General features: G+C 35.4%; 1 protein-coding gene across 2 annotated transcripts; it reads right to left on the bottom strand.

Annotated features, from left to right (window-relative positions):
* Positions 1-1,561: 1,561 nt before the first annotated feature.
* On the bottom strand, positions 1,562-18,111 carry GABRA6 (gamma-aminobutyric acid type A receptor subunit alpha6). Of its 2 annotated transcripts, XM_059174226.1 has the most exons (9): positions 17,663-18,108; positions 17,375-17,493; positions 16,706-16,773; positions 14,539-14,759; positions 14,372-14,454; positions 13,678-13,821; positions 13,119-13,271; positions 11,531-11,790; positions 1,562-2,586 (listed from the first exon to the last, which is right to left on the bottom strand). In XM_059174226.1, the coding sequence occupies exons 1-9, from the start codon at positions 17,698-17,700 to the stop codon at positions 2,311-2,313; spliced, it is 1,362 nt and encodes a 453-aa protein (XP_059030209.1). In that variant the 5' UTR covers positions 17,701-18,108; the 3' UTR covers positions 1,562-2,310. The 2 variants fall into 2 exon arrangements, with proteins under 2 accessions (XP_059030209.1, XP_059030210.1); XM_059174227.1 differs by lacking the exon at positions 16,706-16,773 and having other exon boundaries at positions 17,663-18,111.
* Between the last annotated feature and the right edge of the window lie 434 nt (positions 18,112-18,545).

Below are 18,545 nucleotides of genomic sequence, written 5' to 3'. Positions count from 1 at the left end.
CATGACATACATCGAATAATAGTATTCTCTAGAATCCTTAGCAATTTAGAAGTTTTGTAATTTAATGGATTTTTTTCAAAATGCTTTTTATTGAGGAGAAATCTAATGCCAAGAGATTGGTTTTGCTTATCTCTTTCAGCTCTAAGCATAAATGTTGACTGAAAGTAATGTCCTTTGCAGTGAAATGTAGAAAGAATGCTTAGGAAGGGGCAGAAAGGATGTCAGAAAACCAGGAAAATTATTACAGGAAATGAAGACAAGATAAGAGAATTCTGGAGAGCATTAAAAATAGAGTCACAATGGATCCTATGAAGATATGTATGGTTATGGTTAAGTGAACAAGCTATGAATTTACACTGCTTAAATATGACTTTAATCTATGTCACCTGAGTGCCACTTGCTTTTGAAGAAAATGAGTTATCTTCTCTGTACCTTGATTTCTCATCTTTAAATGGAAGATAATAGTAGTATATACTTCACTGGTTTATGATGAAGATTAAATGTAATGTATCATATAAGATGATAACACTTGCCTAGTACTTGATGTACTCCCTAAAACAGAAGCAGGCCATATAGAGTTAGACTCATTTAATTTACATAGAAAAGAATTGTAATGAAACAACCATAAATTATTCAAAATGGGAGGACTCTAAAGGGCATCTGATCAATCCCTCATATCGTATAGCTGAAAATACAATGAAGTTTCCCAGAGACTGAGATTTGGTCAGGAAGCTAATTCATAGAGACATTGGATGGAGCTTTTGGTCTCCTCACCTTTAGCAGAGAGCTATTTTAATTACCCTCTAACTTGTTGGGCTGTAGAATTTTCGCATTTTTCTGGATTAAGTCAAGAGCAATAATCTCAAAATATTTCTTTCTGGATTCATAGCTCAGGGTGAGCTATGAATAGCTCAATGACCTCAATTTAAAATGCACAACAGGTAATGAAGGGTTTATCAATAATGAGTTTTCCTATGCCTAGTTCCTGTTTCTCTAAGACTGTTATTCTGTGTGGGAGAAGCATGGATAAAGTCAGCATCAGGAAGAGTTGGGATAGCAGAGAGAAAAGTCTCATTCATTTTTATTCAGCTTTATTGAGGTAAAAGTTGACAAATAAAATTGTAAGGTATTTACAGTGTACTGTGTGATGATTTGATATAAGAATACATTAGGAAATGATTCCCCTTACTGAGTTAGTCAACATATCCATCACCTCACATATTTCCTTTTCAATTTTTTTTTTTGCTGATAACATTTTAATTCTCTCTTACTAAATTTCGATTATACAATACAGTGTTCTACTGTAGTCACCCTGTTATATATTAGATCCTCAGACTCTATTCATCTTATAACTGAAAGTGTGTGGAGGGAGCAGGAAGGAGATGAAAGATTGACTCTGAAAACAGACTCTTCAATGTTTAGGGTGAGGTGACTGAGCTGACCTGTCCTGTACTTTCTACTTGTTAGAATCATCAGGGACACTAACATTAAGTAGAGTGTCTTAATTTCTTCATACTTAAGAGAAATCTTCTCCCCAGCTTTATTAAATAGATCCAGAGAACAATGTTTATTGTTTTATTTAGTGGTATACATAGGTAGAAAATATAAGCTATAGCCACAGTCATAATATAACAAGGCTTTGTCATAGTTTCATTGTTTTCTACAATTTCATGGAATTATGATGAACATATTATTTTGAAAGAAGAGCTTACTAAGATAAAATAGCACTGTATTGCAGCCCAACTAAAGCTATGTACATATGCATACTTTGTTTTATTTATCTATTCATTGAGGTAAAATAGCACAGCAAGGTTAAAAAAAAATGGCTAAGCTCAATATGGGCTTGACACTGAAAACCATTTTACTAGCATAAAGGCCTCCAACATGCTGGTATTAATCTATTGATAAATATTTAGATTATTTATATTTTGCTGTCTTTGAGAACTAAGCCAAAATAAACATAGTTTAAGGCAACCTTTGGAAGTGTTGGCATTTCTTATTTTATATTCTTTGTGGTAAATGATCTTCACAGTGACAATTAAAATATTGAACAATGAAGGACAAAGATTGGCAAATTCCTCTTAAGTCCATCTTATTCTCTTACAAACTCTTTCTCCCACATACAGAAAAGTCATATTTTTCAACAACCTTCAACTTCTAGTGTTGAGGAGTAACATTAGTGCTTTTTGACCTACACATGCTACTCAGAGCTATATGTTACAGATTTTCAATGTTCAGAAAAGCATCTATACAAGTCTCAATGCTATCAGAAAATGAGAACTTACAACATCCAAGCTGTCCTGGCTGCAACTATTCAACACTGCTGCTCACTTCCATCGTGTCTTTGGAAAGGTAAACTATCCAGTATACAAGGTTAAATCCTGCAAATGCAACTGGGAAGAGAATCCGAGAATACTGGTCTATTTTACTGGTGCCTCCAAAGGCTGGAGAGAGTGGTGGGGGTGTGACAGGAGTTGACGGTAAGATAGGAGCTCTAGTGAGGACTTTGCTGGCCTCAGGGGATGGAACTATTGGCAAGGTCAGAGAGGTGATTCTTTTCTTCAGATGATACTTGGAATCAGGATGCTGTAGGCAAAAGACATAAATATTCAGCCTAGGTAAAAGACTAGTGATCACATAGTTATTTACTTTTTCACCGTGAACAGATATTATTGACTACATACTAGGTAAGATGAAATATTAGCAAATTTCTTTTTTTTTTTAAAGATTTTATTTATTTATTTGACAAAAAGAGATACCACAAGTAGGCAGAGAGGCAGGCAGAGAGAGAGAGAGGAGGAAGCAGGCTCCCTGCTGAGCAGTGAGCCCGATGCGGAGCTCAATCCCAGGACCCTGGGATCATGACCTGAGCCAAAGGCAGAAGCTTTAACCCACTGAGCCACCCAGACGCCCCGCAAATTTCTTTTTTAATATTAGCAAGTTTTTACTAGTATTTGATGGTCCTATCTTTCTAAGAAAGTGGTAAAATAAATTTTAAAAAAATGATTTGCTGCCATCCAAAACCCTATAATTTCATACATCAGCAATTGATGCCAGCATAGTCTACATCCCAGAAACTGTGTTGACCACTGGGCCATTAGGAAGAGATAAACTAGGTTGCAAAGTTTTATCCAACCCCTTCTCCCTGGTAATGCATAAACCTATAGGGCAATGAGTGTGGGCAACGAGAGGGATTTCAATTTGGAATATATGGACAATTAATTAATACAAAAAATATAGCAATTCAGTTAGTTGATATCATTCTTCTAGCCTACATCCTCATCTTCACACGTTCGTAAGTGTGACCCAGCTGAGATAATAGCCACAAAAATTCTAAGGTGCTCATGTATGTGAAAAGCCAGTGACAGAGTACCAATACCCCTAAACCGTATTTCATCCCTTGAAATACAGCTGTCTCTTAAGCTCAGAAGTTCAATATTGAGAGCTTTCTGCTTCCCATTCAGAACTTCTCCACTGGTCCCTTCTCCCTCCATCCTAAGTCACCAAAAAATGATTCATTTACTGACCTCAAAATTGTTACATGTTCTTTTTTGTCACTAGAAATCTTAAGACAGCCCTTTTAGTCCTGAAAGGAATACTTAGTACATTAATTGTTAGGTGAAAAGGCTAAGTCCAGAGAGTGGAGCTGGTAATACCTTGCCCATAGTCACACAGTTAGTAATAAACTACACTGGTCATTTGTGATCCTTGTTTCATCATCCCCACATTTTCTTGTCTTCACTTTAAAGTATTGGGTCTAGTGCAGGGACTCTAATTTTGTTTGCTTTAGACTCTTTTCATACTTGGAGACTAGAGGACCTTGCTCTGATTTGTATCTTTTCTTGTCTATATCCTGTACTAGTCACTCTCCTTGTGACCAGGTTGTCCTTGGTGGTTTCTGCCTTCAAACACTTGCTGTACATTATCTCTGCTCTTGTAAAACTACCTTGTTTTCTCCCTGGCAGCAAAATCACCACTTTGATGCCTGGCAGGGTATGTTACTCACGTGGGCAGACTCCTGTGGCTTTAGCCAGCAACCCTGCAGCAACAGGATGAGGCAGCCACCTCCCCTGTGCCGGTTGAGCCACAGGACCAGAATGACCTGCCGATGTGGTGACATTTGGAGTGCGAGAATCAACAATTCTAAGAACCTCTTTTCTCTATAGTCCCCTTTTGAATTTTGCTGTTTGATTTGTCATGGAATTTACTGAGTATCTAAATAATAATAGTCATCATTGAGAGTTCAAGCCCATTTAAAGGCTGTGGGAAAATCTCTTCACCAAAAGCAAAAATGAGTCTCTGTAGTTAAGTCTGATGGTGAGTTGCAAGGAAAGAATATCTTTTTTTGTTATATATTGGCCCAGTATTATCCTAGGGACTCTTGACATAATTAAATAAATCATAGGTCTTGGTGGTAAAGATAATTTAAAATAGTGAGGGCTCAGTCTGCCAATCTTGAGAAATAAGTGATACTTTCTACAAAAACATGTGACAGCTAAGGACTACTGTATCCAGGGTCACCGGTTAGCATGTGGATAGGACCAGAGTAGTGGTATGTTGGTCTCAATGTATGCTGCCTATAGAGAATAAACATAGAACCTACTTTCCAGAGTTTCTATTGTGTATCTCAGGCTCTAATTTGAATTTTTAGCCATTAACTATGTTACTGAAATATTCTCCACCTGAAAGAGCAAATGTGTTAGTATTTCATTTTCTAAAAAGAGTCAACCTCCTCCCAGATACATGGAATATTAAAATATTTTACTCTAGTAAAATTTCCAAGGATCATGATAGAGTAAAACAAGGGAAAGCCTTAGAGTAGATGGTCTTTCTAAACTCAGGATTTTTAATAGCATGCATTGCTTATGTTTATTTCTTTTTTTAAAATTTCTTTTTTTAAGGAGAAAGAGAGCAGACATGAAAAAGTTCATTGAGATGAAAAAGTTATTATAAAACATAATCTACCATAAAGATGTAAGGCATTGTTTTATCTCTCCCTCTGTAGAGCTGTGGGGGGGGGGGGCGTTAATTGTCAATCTTTTGACATTGTCACAATGTCACACATGACTTATTAAGAATTACCAAATGACCCTTGTCTGGAGTTAAGCAACATCACTAAAAATACCATGAATTTTTTAATGGCATTAAATTTTGGGCCTGGAATGAAAGATCCCCTACAACAGTATTCCCCTTTCCTCATCTGCTTCTCCAAACAATCTCAATGGAAGTTTCCTTGAGAGTTAAGTGGACAAAAGAGTCAGAAAGCCCTTGAGTGCAGTTCCATATACTACTTACCTGCCATCTTTAAAGCTAAGGACAATTATTGCTTTCTCTGTAAGTTTTTCTTATTTTTAAGAATTTGAGAAAGAAAATATTCATAGATAAGATAGATGATATTATATATATAATATATATATATAATAGATTTTCAAGAAAGAGAACCCTTTTCTGCTTACTTAAATGCTATAATTTGTTTAACTCTTATCACATTCTTCCTTGTGAATATTATTTCTGTTCTGCCTTATCTCTTTTCCTGACATGAAATCTCTTTATTGGTAGAGGGCATCTTATTGTCAAGTATAAGCACCCCACAGTGCCTAGTTAGTGCACAGAACATAGTATGTGCTTAATAAGCATATGCTGATGCAACAAATGAATGAAAATCTGAACATTTCCAGGATTTCTTAAGTAATCAGGCAAGGAGAAGAAAACAAAAAATTTTATGATTATTTAACATTGTATTTTAGTGTCTTGTTTCATATTACAAGTACCATATCTGAATGCTTAAAATTGACAAACACTACACAGACTTTACATGCATTATTTTGCTAATTCCTAGAAAAAGAAACTATGATGAAATATTATTATTTTCATTTTAGAGATAATCAAATGAAGGCTTAAGTGGGAAGCTCACACAGTAACTGGCAGTGCCTGAATGTGATCACTCTCAGATGCTAAAGATCACACTCTAAATAATTATTATGGCTTCTCCCCATCAGTTTTAAGTTTCAGCATATAGTTTCTCAAACACAGAACTATTGACATTTTGGGGTCACAACTTTTTTGTTGTGGATCATTGCCCTGTCCTTCATAGGATGTTGAAGAGCATCAGTTGTGGGTTCTACTTCTATGCAGAAGATGCCTGGAGCATCTCCCTCCCCAAAGTGGTGACCACCAAAAATATTTCCAGACATTGCAAAATATTCTCTGGGGAGAAAAGTCACCTACCACTGAGTATCACTGGCTTAGAGTTACAGCTGTCTCACTGTCCAGTGGCTACTGGGGGTGTTTCTAGCAAGCAGCAAATATGACATACTCAAGGAAATGGAAGAGGTCTGGCTAACCCACATGCTGGATAATCAGCTCCTGAATAATTGGGAATTGGCAGTACAGGAAACCGGACTCCAATTTAGAAGAATCACATTGAATTTCTGAAGTGAAAAGAAAGCCAATTTTGCAAGCCATTCAAGATACAGGTTTGCATCAGACCCCGCCTGTTCTATTGTAAGCTCAGCAGCTTCAGCTGATGGTAAAATAGGTTTTTGTCAGAGTCCAGATGAGGGCTCAGCTTGGGGCTGTCACTGTTTTGAGTGGAACACCTGTGGTTTTGAATTTTTCCAGGGCTCCCCTGCTGCTGAATGCCATCCTGCTTTGGGTATTTATAGAGCATTGCTTTGTTTTAAATAATGCCATATTGCAAAGGTAGTTTGAGTCAAACTGGACTTTATGACAATCAATTATTTGATGTAAAGATAAGATATTTGGAAAGTACTTATGGAAAGTACTTTGATACAATATTCAGTAACTCTAATACGTTAAAGAGGAGGGGGCAATGGGTTACCTCTCAAGAGAGATATTCTAACCACAGCTACATTATCCAAGGGACAAAAAAAAGCATCTGTTTTTAGAAGCAGCAAAGAGAGGCACCAAATATAAGAGAAATTTGAAAACATTTAGTACTTGATTTTTAAAAAAAAAACTATTATATTAATTATTGTGGAGGAAGTAAGAATTTCAAATCAAATTTTCTTGCATCTACGTAATAGCTGGTAGAATTGGGACAGAGACGATTCCAGAATTTCTACAAAGAAGCAGCTTTTTGGCAGCAGTCTGGTGGGTCAGTGGTGCTAGGTACATGTCCAGACCATATTGGAATGTTTAGATGGTAAAGAAGGGAATATTGGATGAGGATTTGATAGAAGGTATAGGGAAAGAACTAACCACCCACACCCCTCATCCAATCCAACCTACCCTCTCTTTAAATTATGAAATAGCACAACCATGGCGCAGGGACTGAGTCTCAGATGGGCTACAGAGTAAATGATAGTATTCAAAGAAATCTTGACAATATTTGGAACACGGGAGGTTAATCTTTCAGTATTCTATGCTTTCTATCTCTGTACATGGGTGGAAGGCAACCGTGATAATGACCCAGCAGATCATCCCAACCTTGAAAGGGAATATGGAAAGGATATGTCTTATTTCCCTCTCTATTCCCAAGTTTCTAGGAACCGATTTAGTGTTTCTAGAACAGGACCAAAATCATCCTTTGGTTCTCAACTCAGGCAAAACTTCCTCCAGAATGATGCTCTCTCCAGCCTGTGGTAGGTACCCTTGCATGACTCTTCATTAGCCCCTATACATCTCTAATACAGCCTTTGTCACAATGATTCATTATGGCTCATACGTTTGTCTTTCTTCCTGTTCAGCAAGAAGCTCATGAAAGTAGAGGCAGTACTGATGTCACTCACTAATATATTCTAGCATTCTACAAAGGATATAGAACATAAGATCGTTTAACAAGTACTTATAATATGAATAATTCATTGAATACATATATACTCAATAAATGGGTGCCAGATGAAAAGGGAAAAAATAGCGAATAAACAATATAAACAGTATAAATATAATCATTGTCCTGACTAATGAAATTCTGGCCAATTTTGTTGTAGATAATTTACCAAGAACATCACACTTTCTGTGAAAAAGGAAAGCGAGACTGGATGTGTTGATGGGTGGAGGGAGTTCATTCTTAAGAACGTAATAATGAGGGCTTAGACCTTTAAAATAACAAGGAATCTAGCAAAACATCCAAAAAGTGATTGAGGTCCAAACTTGGTCTCATATGCAGAATAAGTATACCCCAGATACATAACAATTTATAAAACATGAAGATAAGACTAACTCTTTAATGACAAGATAAGAAACCAGATAAAAGCAATAAGGAAAAGCACTGTAAAAGCAGGAAAGAAGCTGTTGATAATTTCTTCTCATAATCTAAAAACAAAACAAAACAAACAAACAAACAAACAAAAACCCCAAAAAACCCACAAAAAAGCAAGAAAACAACGACAAAAAAATCCAAAACCCAGTATCTAGTTCCAACTACCTTAAAACCAGAAAGCACTTCTGAGGTATTAGTTTTAAATATCTCTTCAGGTTTGTTTGGAGGTTCTAGCAGGGGAGCGCAGCTACTCGTATACCCTTGACCGAAGAACGGTCCTCTCCTCTATCGGGGATAAAAATATCAAACCATAAGTGACTCTTAATCTCACAAAACAAACTGAGGGTTGCCGGGGGGAGGGGGTTTGGGAGAAGGGGGTGGGATTATGGACATTGGGGAGGGTATGTGATTTGGTGAGTGCTGTGAAGTGTGTAAACCTGGTGATTCACAGACCTGTACCCCTGGGGATAAAAATATATGTTTATAAAAAATAAAAAATTAAAAAAAATATATATATGTTTATAAAAAATTAAAAAAAAATTAAAATATCTCTTCAGGTTTGAGTATTAGATTTAAAACTCCTGAATTTCCTTGTCATTATTATATTTAATTTCAAGGTCAAAATCAAAGTGATAAACTGTTTCCTATATTCATTCTAAGTAGCTTCCTGTGAGAAGCAATGAGGACATTAAAATATAACTTAGAATCACATGAAACATCTAAGCACTTAATTTTATTTCAACCTCCACATTGGTTTGCTATTTCAATGTCTAACTTACTCAAATAATGCTATTTTGATTACAAATGAATAGGCACTTTTAAATGTCATGGCATTTGAAAGAAAAAACGGCCTAGCCATCATAATATACCTTTGTGTTGTATAAATTACAAATGTGTAATTTATGTTTGTTCCTCTACATCATATAAGGCAAATTGCCAAGGTTTGACATGAATAAATAAAATGTAAATGCTCTATGTAATCATCTATATTTATTTTTGATACCTACAAAGTTTGTATGGCTAGGTTTGCTTATTTTGGTCTTTATTTTTACTCTTTGACCTGCCCTTTCAGAAACAAAATGGTACTTTTCATTACCTTAAAATGTTTTAAGTGAAGCCAGGTTTAGAAATAAAATTTTTTATAAAAAAAAAGGCAACTTGCAAGAAAAAAGTACTTCGAGATGATTTAAATGCATTTTTTAATCCAGCTTTCCAAAGTACCTGCTCATTATATGTTACTATTTTAGAATTGTGGAAGATAGCTTATATGAAGAACTGAGATCTTAAATTCTATCTTATTAATAAATTATATCTTTAAAATAATAGAAAATGCTAACTCCATTCTTTCTCCAAGGATTTGAAATCATATTCCTCTCAGTAATACATATTTCAAAAGAGCTAAAGTAAGGAAGTTGGTCTTTTCAACTCAATACCAGATCAATGAATATATTCAAAATCATTGGACTTATTTTTTTATCTTGTTTCTCATGACTCTCTCTTTGCATTTTTACTGAATTTCTAAAAGGAAACTGTTAAACTGAATTCTGATAAATATGAATTCTTCATTCATATATCATATAGATATATGTTAAGACAATATGTGATCATTGGGCAATACCTATATAGATACCGACAGCTTATAACATAATCACTTATTTTTACAAACATAAGCTGATTCTCAAAAATATTTTCTGAAAACCGTATTTTTGAGGGTTTTGGATTGAGTTTTCAGACTAGCATCCTTCTGCTATAAAATTTATTTACTTGTGGTCTTTCAAAATACACATATATAAAGAAAACATCATTAGGTCAAGAGAAGAATTTTGGGAATGACCTCACATTCTGAAAATGTTTTATTTTGTGTTATGCATTCTTTTATATATCAGACTTTGAGGAATTGTTGGAGAGGAGATAGCCTCTGCCTCTGTAAATCTGTGTATATTGGACTCCTGCAATCAATTCCTAGTTTTTCTACTGGCTAGCACCAAACATTTTCTCTCTCCAAGACACTGTTTTTGATTTGTAAGCAGAGGCAATTAGTCTGGATCACTGGATGGCAAACTTTTTTTTTTTTTTTCCTAATGAGAACCAATTAAAAAAAAAATCTTTAAATTATATATTTTCACTTATGGGATCTGCCTTGTTTTATTCCTTGGAGAATAAAAATATATGTTTATAAAAAATAAAAAATTTAAAAAAAAAAAAAGAAAATATAAATTCTCAAACAATTTTCTTCGTGTATCAAAAGAGAAGTTTCGATAAGACCTATCATTTTTTTATCCAATAAATACCCGAGTATTTGAGAACAAAACACATATAGCTTTGTGATTTTTATCATTATAGTTAACCCAGGATTAGTTGAACTACATGTGGTTCTGTGATTTGGAAATGTTCACCAGAATTGATTATAAAGATATTTTCAGTTCAAAGTGTCAGCAGTACTTGATTTTACAGAGTGAAATTTTCTTCTTTTCAACAACTACAATTTGGAATTTGCATTGACATAAAAGTTTATATTTGTCAATCATTTCTATAATCCATTAAAAAAGTGTGCGCAGCTGAACTGCTGAGAATATTTACTCACATGTGAAACTGAAGTTTGGGAGTGCATTTATGACTCTTGAATTATTAATGCCATCATTTGTTTCTTTTTCAAAATAACCTCTGAGGACCAAAGTTTAGCCACAGCAAATCTAAATTGAGTTTTATAGCTATTTGTCACTAATTATAAGTCTTTGAATAAAAACATGTTAAAAAACATGTATTTAATATTCAAATGTGGACATGAGAGTTTTCATGAAAATTAAAAACCTTGCTTATGACTTGGCATTCCCAGACCTAATACTCACATCTTGCCTTCATGGAGTGAAGTAGCAAGCAGATTTCTAACAAAAATTGTCCATTCTGTAGAGTCCCTCTTTATTTCCCTCAGACTCTGAAGCCTCATTAGGAACTTTTTTTTTCACTTTATTCTCCCTAATTAGTATAAGTAAACCTGTTAAAAGGAAACATCTAAAGGCTGAGAAAAATTGTTCTCATCCCCTCTGAGAGCTTGGAATCTGCTAGTACCAGTGAGGATGATAAAAGAAGAAAGCCAGAAGTTTAGAGCAAAGAAAAATGGAAGATTGTTGTGTTGTGTTGTGTTGTGTTGTTTGCTATGAAGTTGGAAAAGAAGTTGGCCTTGGATTCATAATTGTGTAACCTGTGCTCAGCTAATAGTACTTTTGCACTATTTAATTGTTTGTGATTACTGTTAGGCTGCCTTTTCCTATACTGATGAGTAACATGAGAAAAGTAAATAATTACCAAAACAATCTCAGCTTCCAAAGGTTCCCTCGCTTTTGATATTGTCACTGGGGGTGAAGCGGCAATCTGTGCCCTCCTTTTGGCCTTCTGTGTCTGAAGATTGGTAAAGTAGTTGACAGCCGCAAACTCAATAAGAGCTGAGAAGACGAAAGCAAAGCAAACAGCTATGAACCAATCCATGGCGGTTGCATACGACACTTTGGGCAAGGAGTGCCGAGCACTGATGCTTAATGTGGTCATGGTTAAAACAGTGGTGATCCCTAAAGTGAAAAAAAAAATGCAGTATTAGCATTTGGAATCCCAAACCAACATCAAATGAGTATTAGCATTAAATCATTAAATCATTTAGATCATTAAATCAGTATTTGCATTTGGAATCCCAAACCAACATCAAATGAGAATGTGTCAGTGGATTAAACACTCCAAATGTAATTTTTGATCTTGTTTTATAATTGTTCACAATTATTATATAGGTGTTACCATTTTTGTATTCTTCAATACCTAGTATAGTGCCATATACACTGTAGTTGCTCAAAAAAATATTTTCTGATTCAATTTAGTTTAACTATTGTAAAGTTTAACTTGTAATTCTAGTTGTTACTTCTTAAGCAAGTTTATAACAAATAATCACTTAAGTACTAAAAACTTGAATTCTTGGTCAATTTGAATAGCTGGTAATGTCTATCAACATATTTAAGAAGTCTATCTGGTATGAATAGTAAACATAAAATTAGGTTCCTCAGAATTTTTTGAAATTTCTAGCTTAGTTTTAAGGTAAAATATTTACTCATGAGAAAATAATTTCATCACTCCATTACCAGCAGTTTTATGTCTTATATAATAGTTGGGAAATACACGTAATTTAAAGATGATCAACATCATTATATAGATATTCTTTTATAATTTGCAGAAACAGATGTATTTTAATATAGTAAATTAAAAAGTAAAAATTCATCTGAGATTTTAATTCAACTCAGATCTTCCCTATAAACCTCTCTAAATGTATAATCATGAAAACCCAGAAAAAATTGGCTTTTGTTATTGATGATATTTTCTGTTACAGCTTTTTCTCAAAACTAATAGTCATTCCACATATCATAAATAGTGAACTCAAGAGGTTGAAACATGGGAAATTGATTATATTTAACTATTTTGAGATCTAGAAAAACAACAGTTTATTATGATTCAACCTATTAAGGCAAGATATACTTTATAATAGATATAATTTATGTATTAAGTTTCAATAGCCTTTCTTTTCAGGAATTTACATGTCACTTTTACTTTTCTGCTTTTCCTTAGTTATGAAAAAGCAAATTGAGATTAAAACAAAACAAAACAAAACACTCCTAAATAGGGCACAGGGAAGGCACAGGAATCCAGCCAGAATTCTTGCCAAGACAGTTTTTCGTGGATTCACCACGTAGCTTGGGATAACATAAAGGTCATTTAATATCATACATATGCCTGAATGAGACTGGAGTCTGTTTCTTTTGTGGATCGAAAAAGTACACTAGTGTGAATATTCCCCTAACCTACACAAGAAATAAGAGCCAGATGAGTGGAAGTATAGCCAAAGTGGAAAGCATACCAAATACGGTTCTGGCCGGGACAGACTCCTTATTAATCCAGAAAGACACTTGGGAAAGAATGACCGTCATAATGCAAGGAGTGTATATCTGTATCATGAAGTAGCCCATCTTCCTTTGCAAGTGGAAATAAACTGTCATTATTACGTATTCACCTGTTGGAAAACATGTATATCAGTATTATTGCTTTTGACAGGGTGCAGAAAGAATGCAGCTGGAAATAAATCTTGTAGATCTTTAACATGGGCTGGAAGAAAACAAGTAAAGTCATATTTCTCTGTATGACAAAGATACTTGATCAAGCAGATGATAGATACATCAGCTCATTGTTTTAGGTTGGGTTCTTTGTGTCATATGCATAGAAAACTACTTATTCCAAGGTTACATAAATCTTTTTATGCACATGGTTGCAAAATCAATTTTAAAGAAGGCTACTCATCACTTCAAAACCGCAAATGTAGCCCAGGATAGCTAATGCAGAGAAGAAAGAAATAGATATTTTGAAAATGTGTATGAGGGTCACCTTGCTGGGTTACATTCATGAATTGGTCTAATTCTTACCTGTGTTAGATTTAATTGTCTCACTAGATACTGTTTGTCCAATCAGATCATACTGGAGGAGGCTTGAAGATTCTTCTGGGACTTCGACAGAGTAAAGTGGTCCTTTTTTCCAAGTATATATGATTTCACTTTTGGGGTAAGCATCTGAATTTTTAAAACCAATTAAACATAACAGTGAATCTTACTAGTTTTTTTTTTTTTTTCAGGGCAAATTTTGTCCATATAAAAAGGAGCTACAAACATAAATTTTCCTTCTTTTTTTTTTAATCTGGGTAACTAAAACCTCTGACTATTTATAAGATTGACAGACATGATTAAGTAAGTATATTCCTGGAATAACAATGAGAATATCATAGTAACATTTCTCTTTTGCTTTTTGGTCTTTGGCTACAATCAAATAATCATCCACACCCACACCTACACACCCATCCACACCCACACACACACACGTATTTTTAAAAGACTACTGCCTTTATTTATTTATTTATTTATTTATTTAGATTTATTTATTTCAGAAAAAGGGGTATAGGAAAGAGGGAGACAAGTAGACTCTCCACTGAGTGTGGGAAGTTCTGAGGTAGGGCTTAATCCCAGGACCCTGAGATCATAACCTCAGCTGAAATCCAGAGTTAGACCCTTAACTGACTAAGCCACCCACGTGTCCCAATAATTATATTTTGAATGAATAACTTACAACTCCCAAACTTGAGTGGACAAGCATGCCCATCCATAGGAAAGTTCACCAGCCTCATGGGACAGTCAGCATTGATGGTAAGCCTAGGGACATTAAAATAAATGGTTCTATGTTAGTATGTGGACAAATCATTTGGATTAGAGGTAGCTGAATTGCGGAAACCTCACCTCATGGTATATAGAATGGTTCCATTCTGCATTATTCTGAAGAGTTTATTAGGGGTTGTCATATTGTGTGCAATTGATTTTTTGCCATTCCTGAAAAAAGTGTCAGGGGTCCAGATTTTACTGACCATCAAGTTATTCAAACTCAGAATCTCAGTTGGCCCCCCAAACTTCAACCTCTCATCAGTCCAAGTCTGGCGGAAGAAAACGTCCATCGTATACTCCTATGAGAAAATAAGATATTCATGCAAGCTGGGGAGATAATTTATTAAGAATAGTTTATTCACTAGCTTATATATCTAATTCTAAAATTTTGGAAATAAAACAACTTTTTGTGATAGTAACTTCAGATTATCAGAGAACCTGTGATTTCAGTAATTATTATTTTTCTCAAACTCAAAGTTTGTAATATCATTATAAAAGATAGCACTGTGTTGTGCCAAACTCCCTCTTCCACGTTGACCCTCCTCAACATTCTTCCTTTTTTCTATCAGTCATCCACCTCTCCATCTACTGACCTATCAAATTTCCCTCCATTAATTTAGAAGAAAAATATGAAAAGATTTTCAGTCTAGGTTTTGTGCTGGCCTTCCTACCATCAAAGTCTTCAGTGCCTTCTTCACTTTCAAAGGTGTCTCCAAATACCTTATTACCATTTACCAAACTTCCAAGGATGGGTAAACTTTGCTTGGTAAGTGTACTCTGGCTGCACATCCCAATAATTTTATATTGTTCTTGGAGAATATAAAAGCAAATGTTACCATGATTACTCAGAGCATCATTGAAGCATGCATAATTGAAATTTTGAGTTTTAATTTGTGGCTTTTATGAAATAACATTAGAAATATTAAGAATTATGGTAAGAGCCATTGCAAAAAAGTCAATGATAAATAACAGCTTATAAGTATATAAAAATATTGCCAATAATTGCTTTGTCTACTTTTTGTGTTCCTGTATGAGACCTATTACTATAAGTTGTGATTGGATTTTTAAAATATAATTTGACACACAGTATACCATATAATAATGATCCAGGCTTTAACAAGCTCTCTACTGAACAAATATACTTAAAAAATGAGACATATACATAAAATGAAGTGTCAAGTGTTCCCCAGACTTCAACAATATAGTATAGTATGGTTGTGGTTATTTATATTTGGGATGAGTCAGTACTCAATGAAAAATATGATAGTAAAATAATTGAGGATTCTGGATAATGCTGACTCTCCTTTCTTTCAAGTCTTAAGACATTTATCTCTTAAATAAAGTCCTTCTCCCTCTCCTTCACTTCCTCGTTTTCTTTCTTACTTTTTTTCCTCCCTTCTCCTTTTCTTTCCTCTGGTACTTCCTTTTTTCCCCCTCTTGCCTCTTTCTTTTCTTGTCAGCTCAAAGATCAGAAGATAAAAGTCTCTAATAACTATTTATCCAGAGCTACATTTCCCTAATAAACTTTAATGATTCAATTATTTTAAGAGTTGTGTGCATTTAGATTTTAGTACTTATATTTTACTTTTAGGGGGAAATGGTAACTGAAAACTGTGGAAAAAATATCATGATGCACTTTGTTCTAGAAGACTAGTTCAGATTTTCATTGCCACTTACTATAAATAATCTCTTACGAATCCTACAGCCATCTGTACCTGGAACAGAGTTCCCAGAACACCTACTGGTCCATTTGCAACACAAAAGGTACAAAGCACTAGCTTTTCCAAATGATGCCCTTCACTGTTTTAATAAAATATACTGAAAATGATGTGCTACAGAAAACAGCCATATTTTAAGTTTCATAGATATTCTGAATATACTTTTACATGATATATCATCTTTGTTGATTTTTCTTTTTTTCTATTCTAAAAATTTACCAGGATTATATAAAAATGGGGAAACCTTATCTTTGTAGAAAATAATGGGTGCATGATATATGGCCAGAAGAGAGAACAGAATCTTAGAAAGTCCCGCAGGTTAAAGTGTTCAAGTGGAGCCCATAGTGAAATGTCAAGGCAATTAAGCCAGTAATCTGTTCTAATGACCATGCGCTCCTGGCATGAACACACATATTGCATTAGGACTATGGAGCCAAACTTGGTAACAATGTCCAAGATCATTAGTTCTGGGACTCTGCCCTCCAGCCAATAAGTAAAGTTACCCTCCTCACTCAGAGCTTACTCACCATCTCCACATCGGACACGGGCCCAAAACTGGTCACATAAATGTCTGTTTTGACTTCAGTGACAGCACCTGAAATTAGCCCAGAAGCATGGGGGCAAATATCACCAGTGATTTTAAGGACTCTGAACTTAATGACCCTACCACAAAGTCCCTTCTCATGGTTAGAACCTGCAATCCCTCCTAAAGGAATTCATTAGCAGAAGCCCTTGGGTTTTTCAACTATGAAAACTCAAACCGGTTGCATTATTTTGAAAATTTTCTGGTCAATTTGAAAAATTTAAGGAATGGAAGAGAAGTTAAGTTAGAATTCTCATAATAATTGTAACAATAACTAACACACCTTGGTAATTTTTTTGGGGGGGGTGGGAACAAATGCTTAGAAAAGTGCTCTAAATGGAGAATCTCATTCTACCCTCACACAACTCTACGAGGCAAACACTTTTCGTATACCCATACTACAGCTGAGGAAGCTGTAGCTTAGAGGGTTCAAATAATATGTGTAGAAGGTCACAAACAGAGGAAGGGACAGAGACTGGATGGAACATGTGGCCTCTCCTAGTACCCCTTTCCTTACCAATCTGCAATCCTTATGAAGCCTCTGGGTCTTAGACAAAGGGAAGGGGGAAAGGAGAATATAGACATTTGGTTTAGTAAGGATGCTGCCTCTCACCTCCAAATCCTGGACGTAGCCGGTTGTCATAGCCCTCAAGCAAGTTGTCCAGGATCCGACTGATGTTTCTGGAGTAGAAGCTTTCTTCATCTTCAAGTGTCCCTAGGGTATTTTCTACCCTGTGAGCAAACAGTCCATGATCCTCACTCCCTACTCATGTACCCCACCACAAATACATGCCACACCACCCAGGCTTCTTCCATGATTTGGTATAGAAGTCACCCAGTGGGTGTGTGCTCTCGTTTTCCTCTGCACTAAAATGAAAAATCAGGAAAAAATCTTACTCACCATAGAAGAATGTAGAGCCAGAGCAGAGGTGATGCCATCCTGCAGTGCTCAGTAATGCCTAATTCACCCTCCTCCTGTGATCTCCTTCCTCTTAACAAATCTCCCCGCCCTGACTTTGCCAATCAACTAAAGTAACCGTCCAGACCCCTCATATCTCTTTTCCCTATTTGCCTTCAGCCAGCAATCCAGAGATGAAGAGGTTGCCCGCAAAACTTGTTCTCTCTTCTGCCTTTTCACGTGGAGCAAGGTGGCTTGTGGTCTTAGACTACATCCTGATGGACACTCAGCGTCTTCTGGTAGACTCACTTGGGAAAGGAGAGTCCGGAGGGACAGTGTATGGTTGGAGAGCAGTGACAATAATCGAATAAGGCATTAGGGGAGATTAGAAGGAAGAAATCCACTGCTAGTTTTGGCATGGAATTAGCAGGGCCCTGTGAGGAAATCTGGAAAGCAGTGGCATCTTGCTGATTGAGATTATGTTCCAATGGGCTCAGCATTTATTATTTCTGTGGTTCACGGAAGGATTCCTACACAGCTCTTACTGCTTAAAAAGTCCAACAATATTGAGATCCTTTTGGGTTCTCTTTCTGATTTCATCAGCTTTATTACATCAGACAACTTTCCTCTGCATTTAAAAATTGTCCCTCATTATTCTTTGAAAAGCATTTATAATATGCTAGAACAACACTTGACTGTCTTACTATTCGGTTAATATATTTTGTTTAAGTACTTTGTTGATCCTTCTTAAGATAGGACAGCTCAAGCTAAGCCATAAATGGGTCCTACCACTATCTTTAGAAAATTCATCAGTTTCATGGATGTCTGCAAATAGCTGATTAAAGTTCTTCCTGTAGAAATACTGTAAGAATAAAGCATCTCTGCT

Source organism: Mustela lutreola, chromosome 5 (assembly GCF_030435805.1).
Source record: "Mustela lutreola isolate mMusLut2 chromosome 5, mMusLut2.pri, whole genome shotgun sequence".
Lineage (NCBI taxonomy): Eukaryota > Metazoa > Chordata > Mammalia > Carnivora > Mustelidae > Mustela > Mustela lutreola.
The sequence above is the reverse complement of the archived record's forward strand: the minus strand, read 5'-3'. Positions and strand labels throughout refer to the sequence as shown.

Bases quoted from the DNA above. Each gene is read 5' to 3' on its own strand.
- GABRA6 (XM_059174226.1), bottom strand. From the start codon at position 17,700: ATGGCATCACCTCTGCTCTGGCTCTACATTCTTCTATG. The intron at 14,760-16,705 runs GTGAGTAAGCTC...ATTTTCTCATAG, and splicing joins CCGTGTCCGATGTGGAGATG to GAGTATACGATGGACGTTTT. The intron at 14,455-14,538 runs GTGAGGTTTCCG...TAATGTCCCTAG, and splicing joins ACCATTCTATATACCATGAG to GCTTACCATCAATGCTGACT.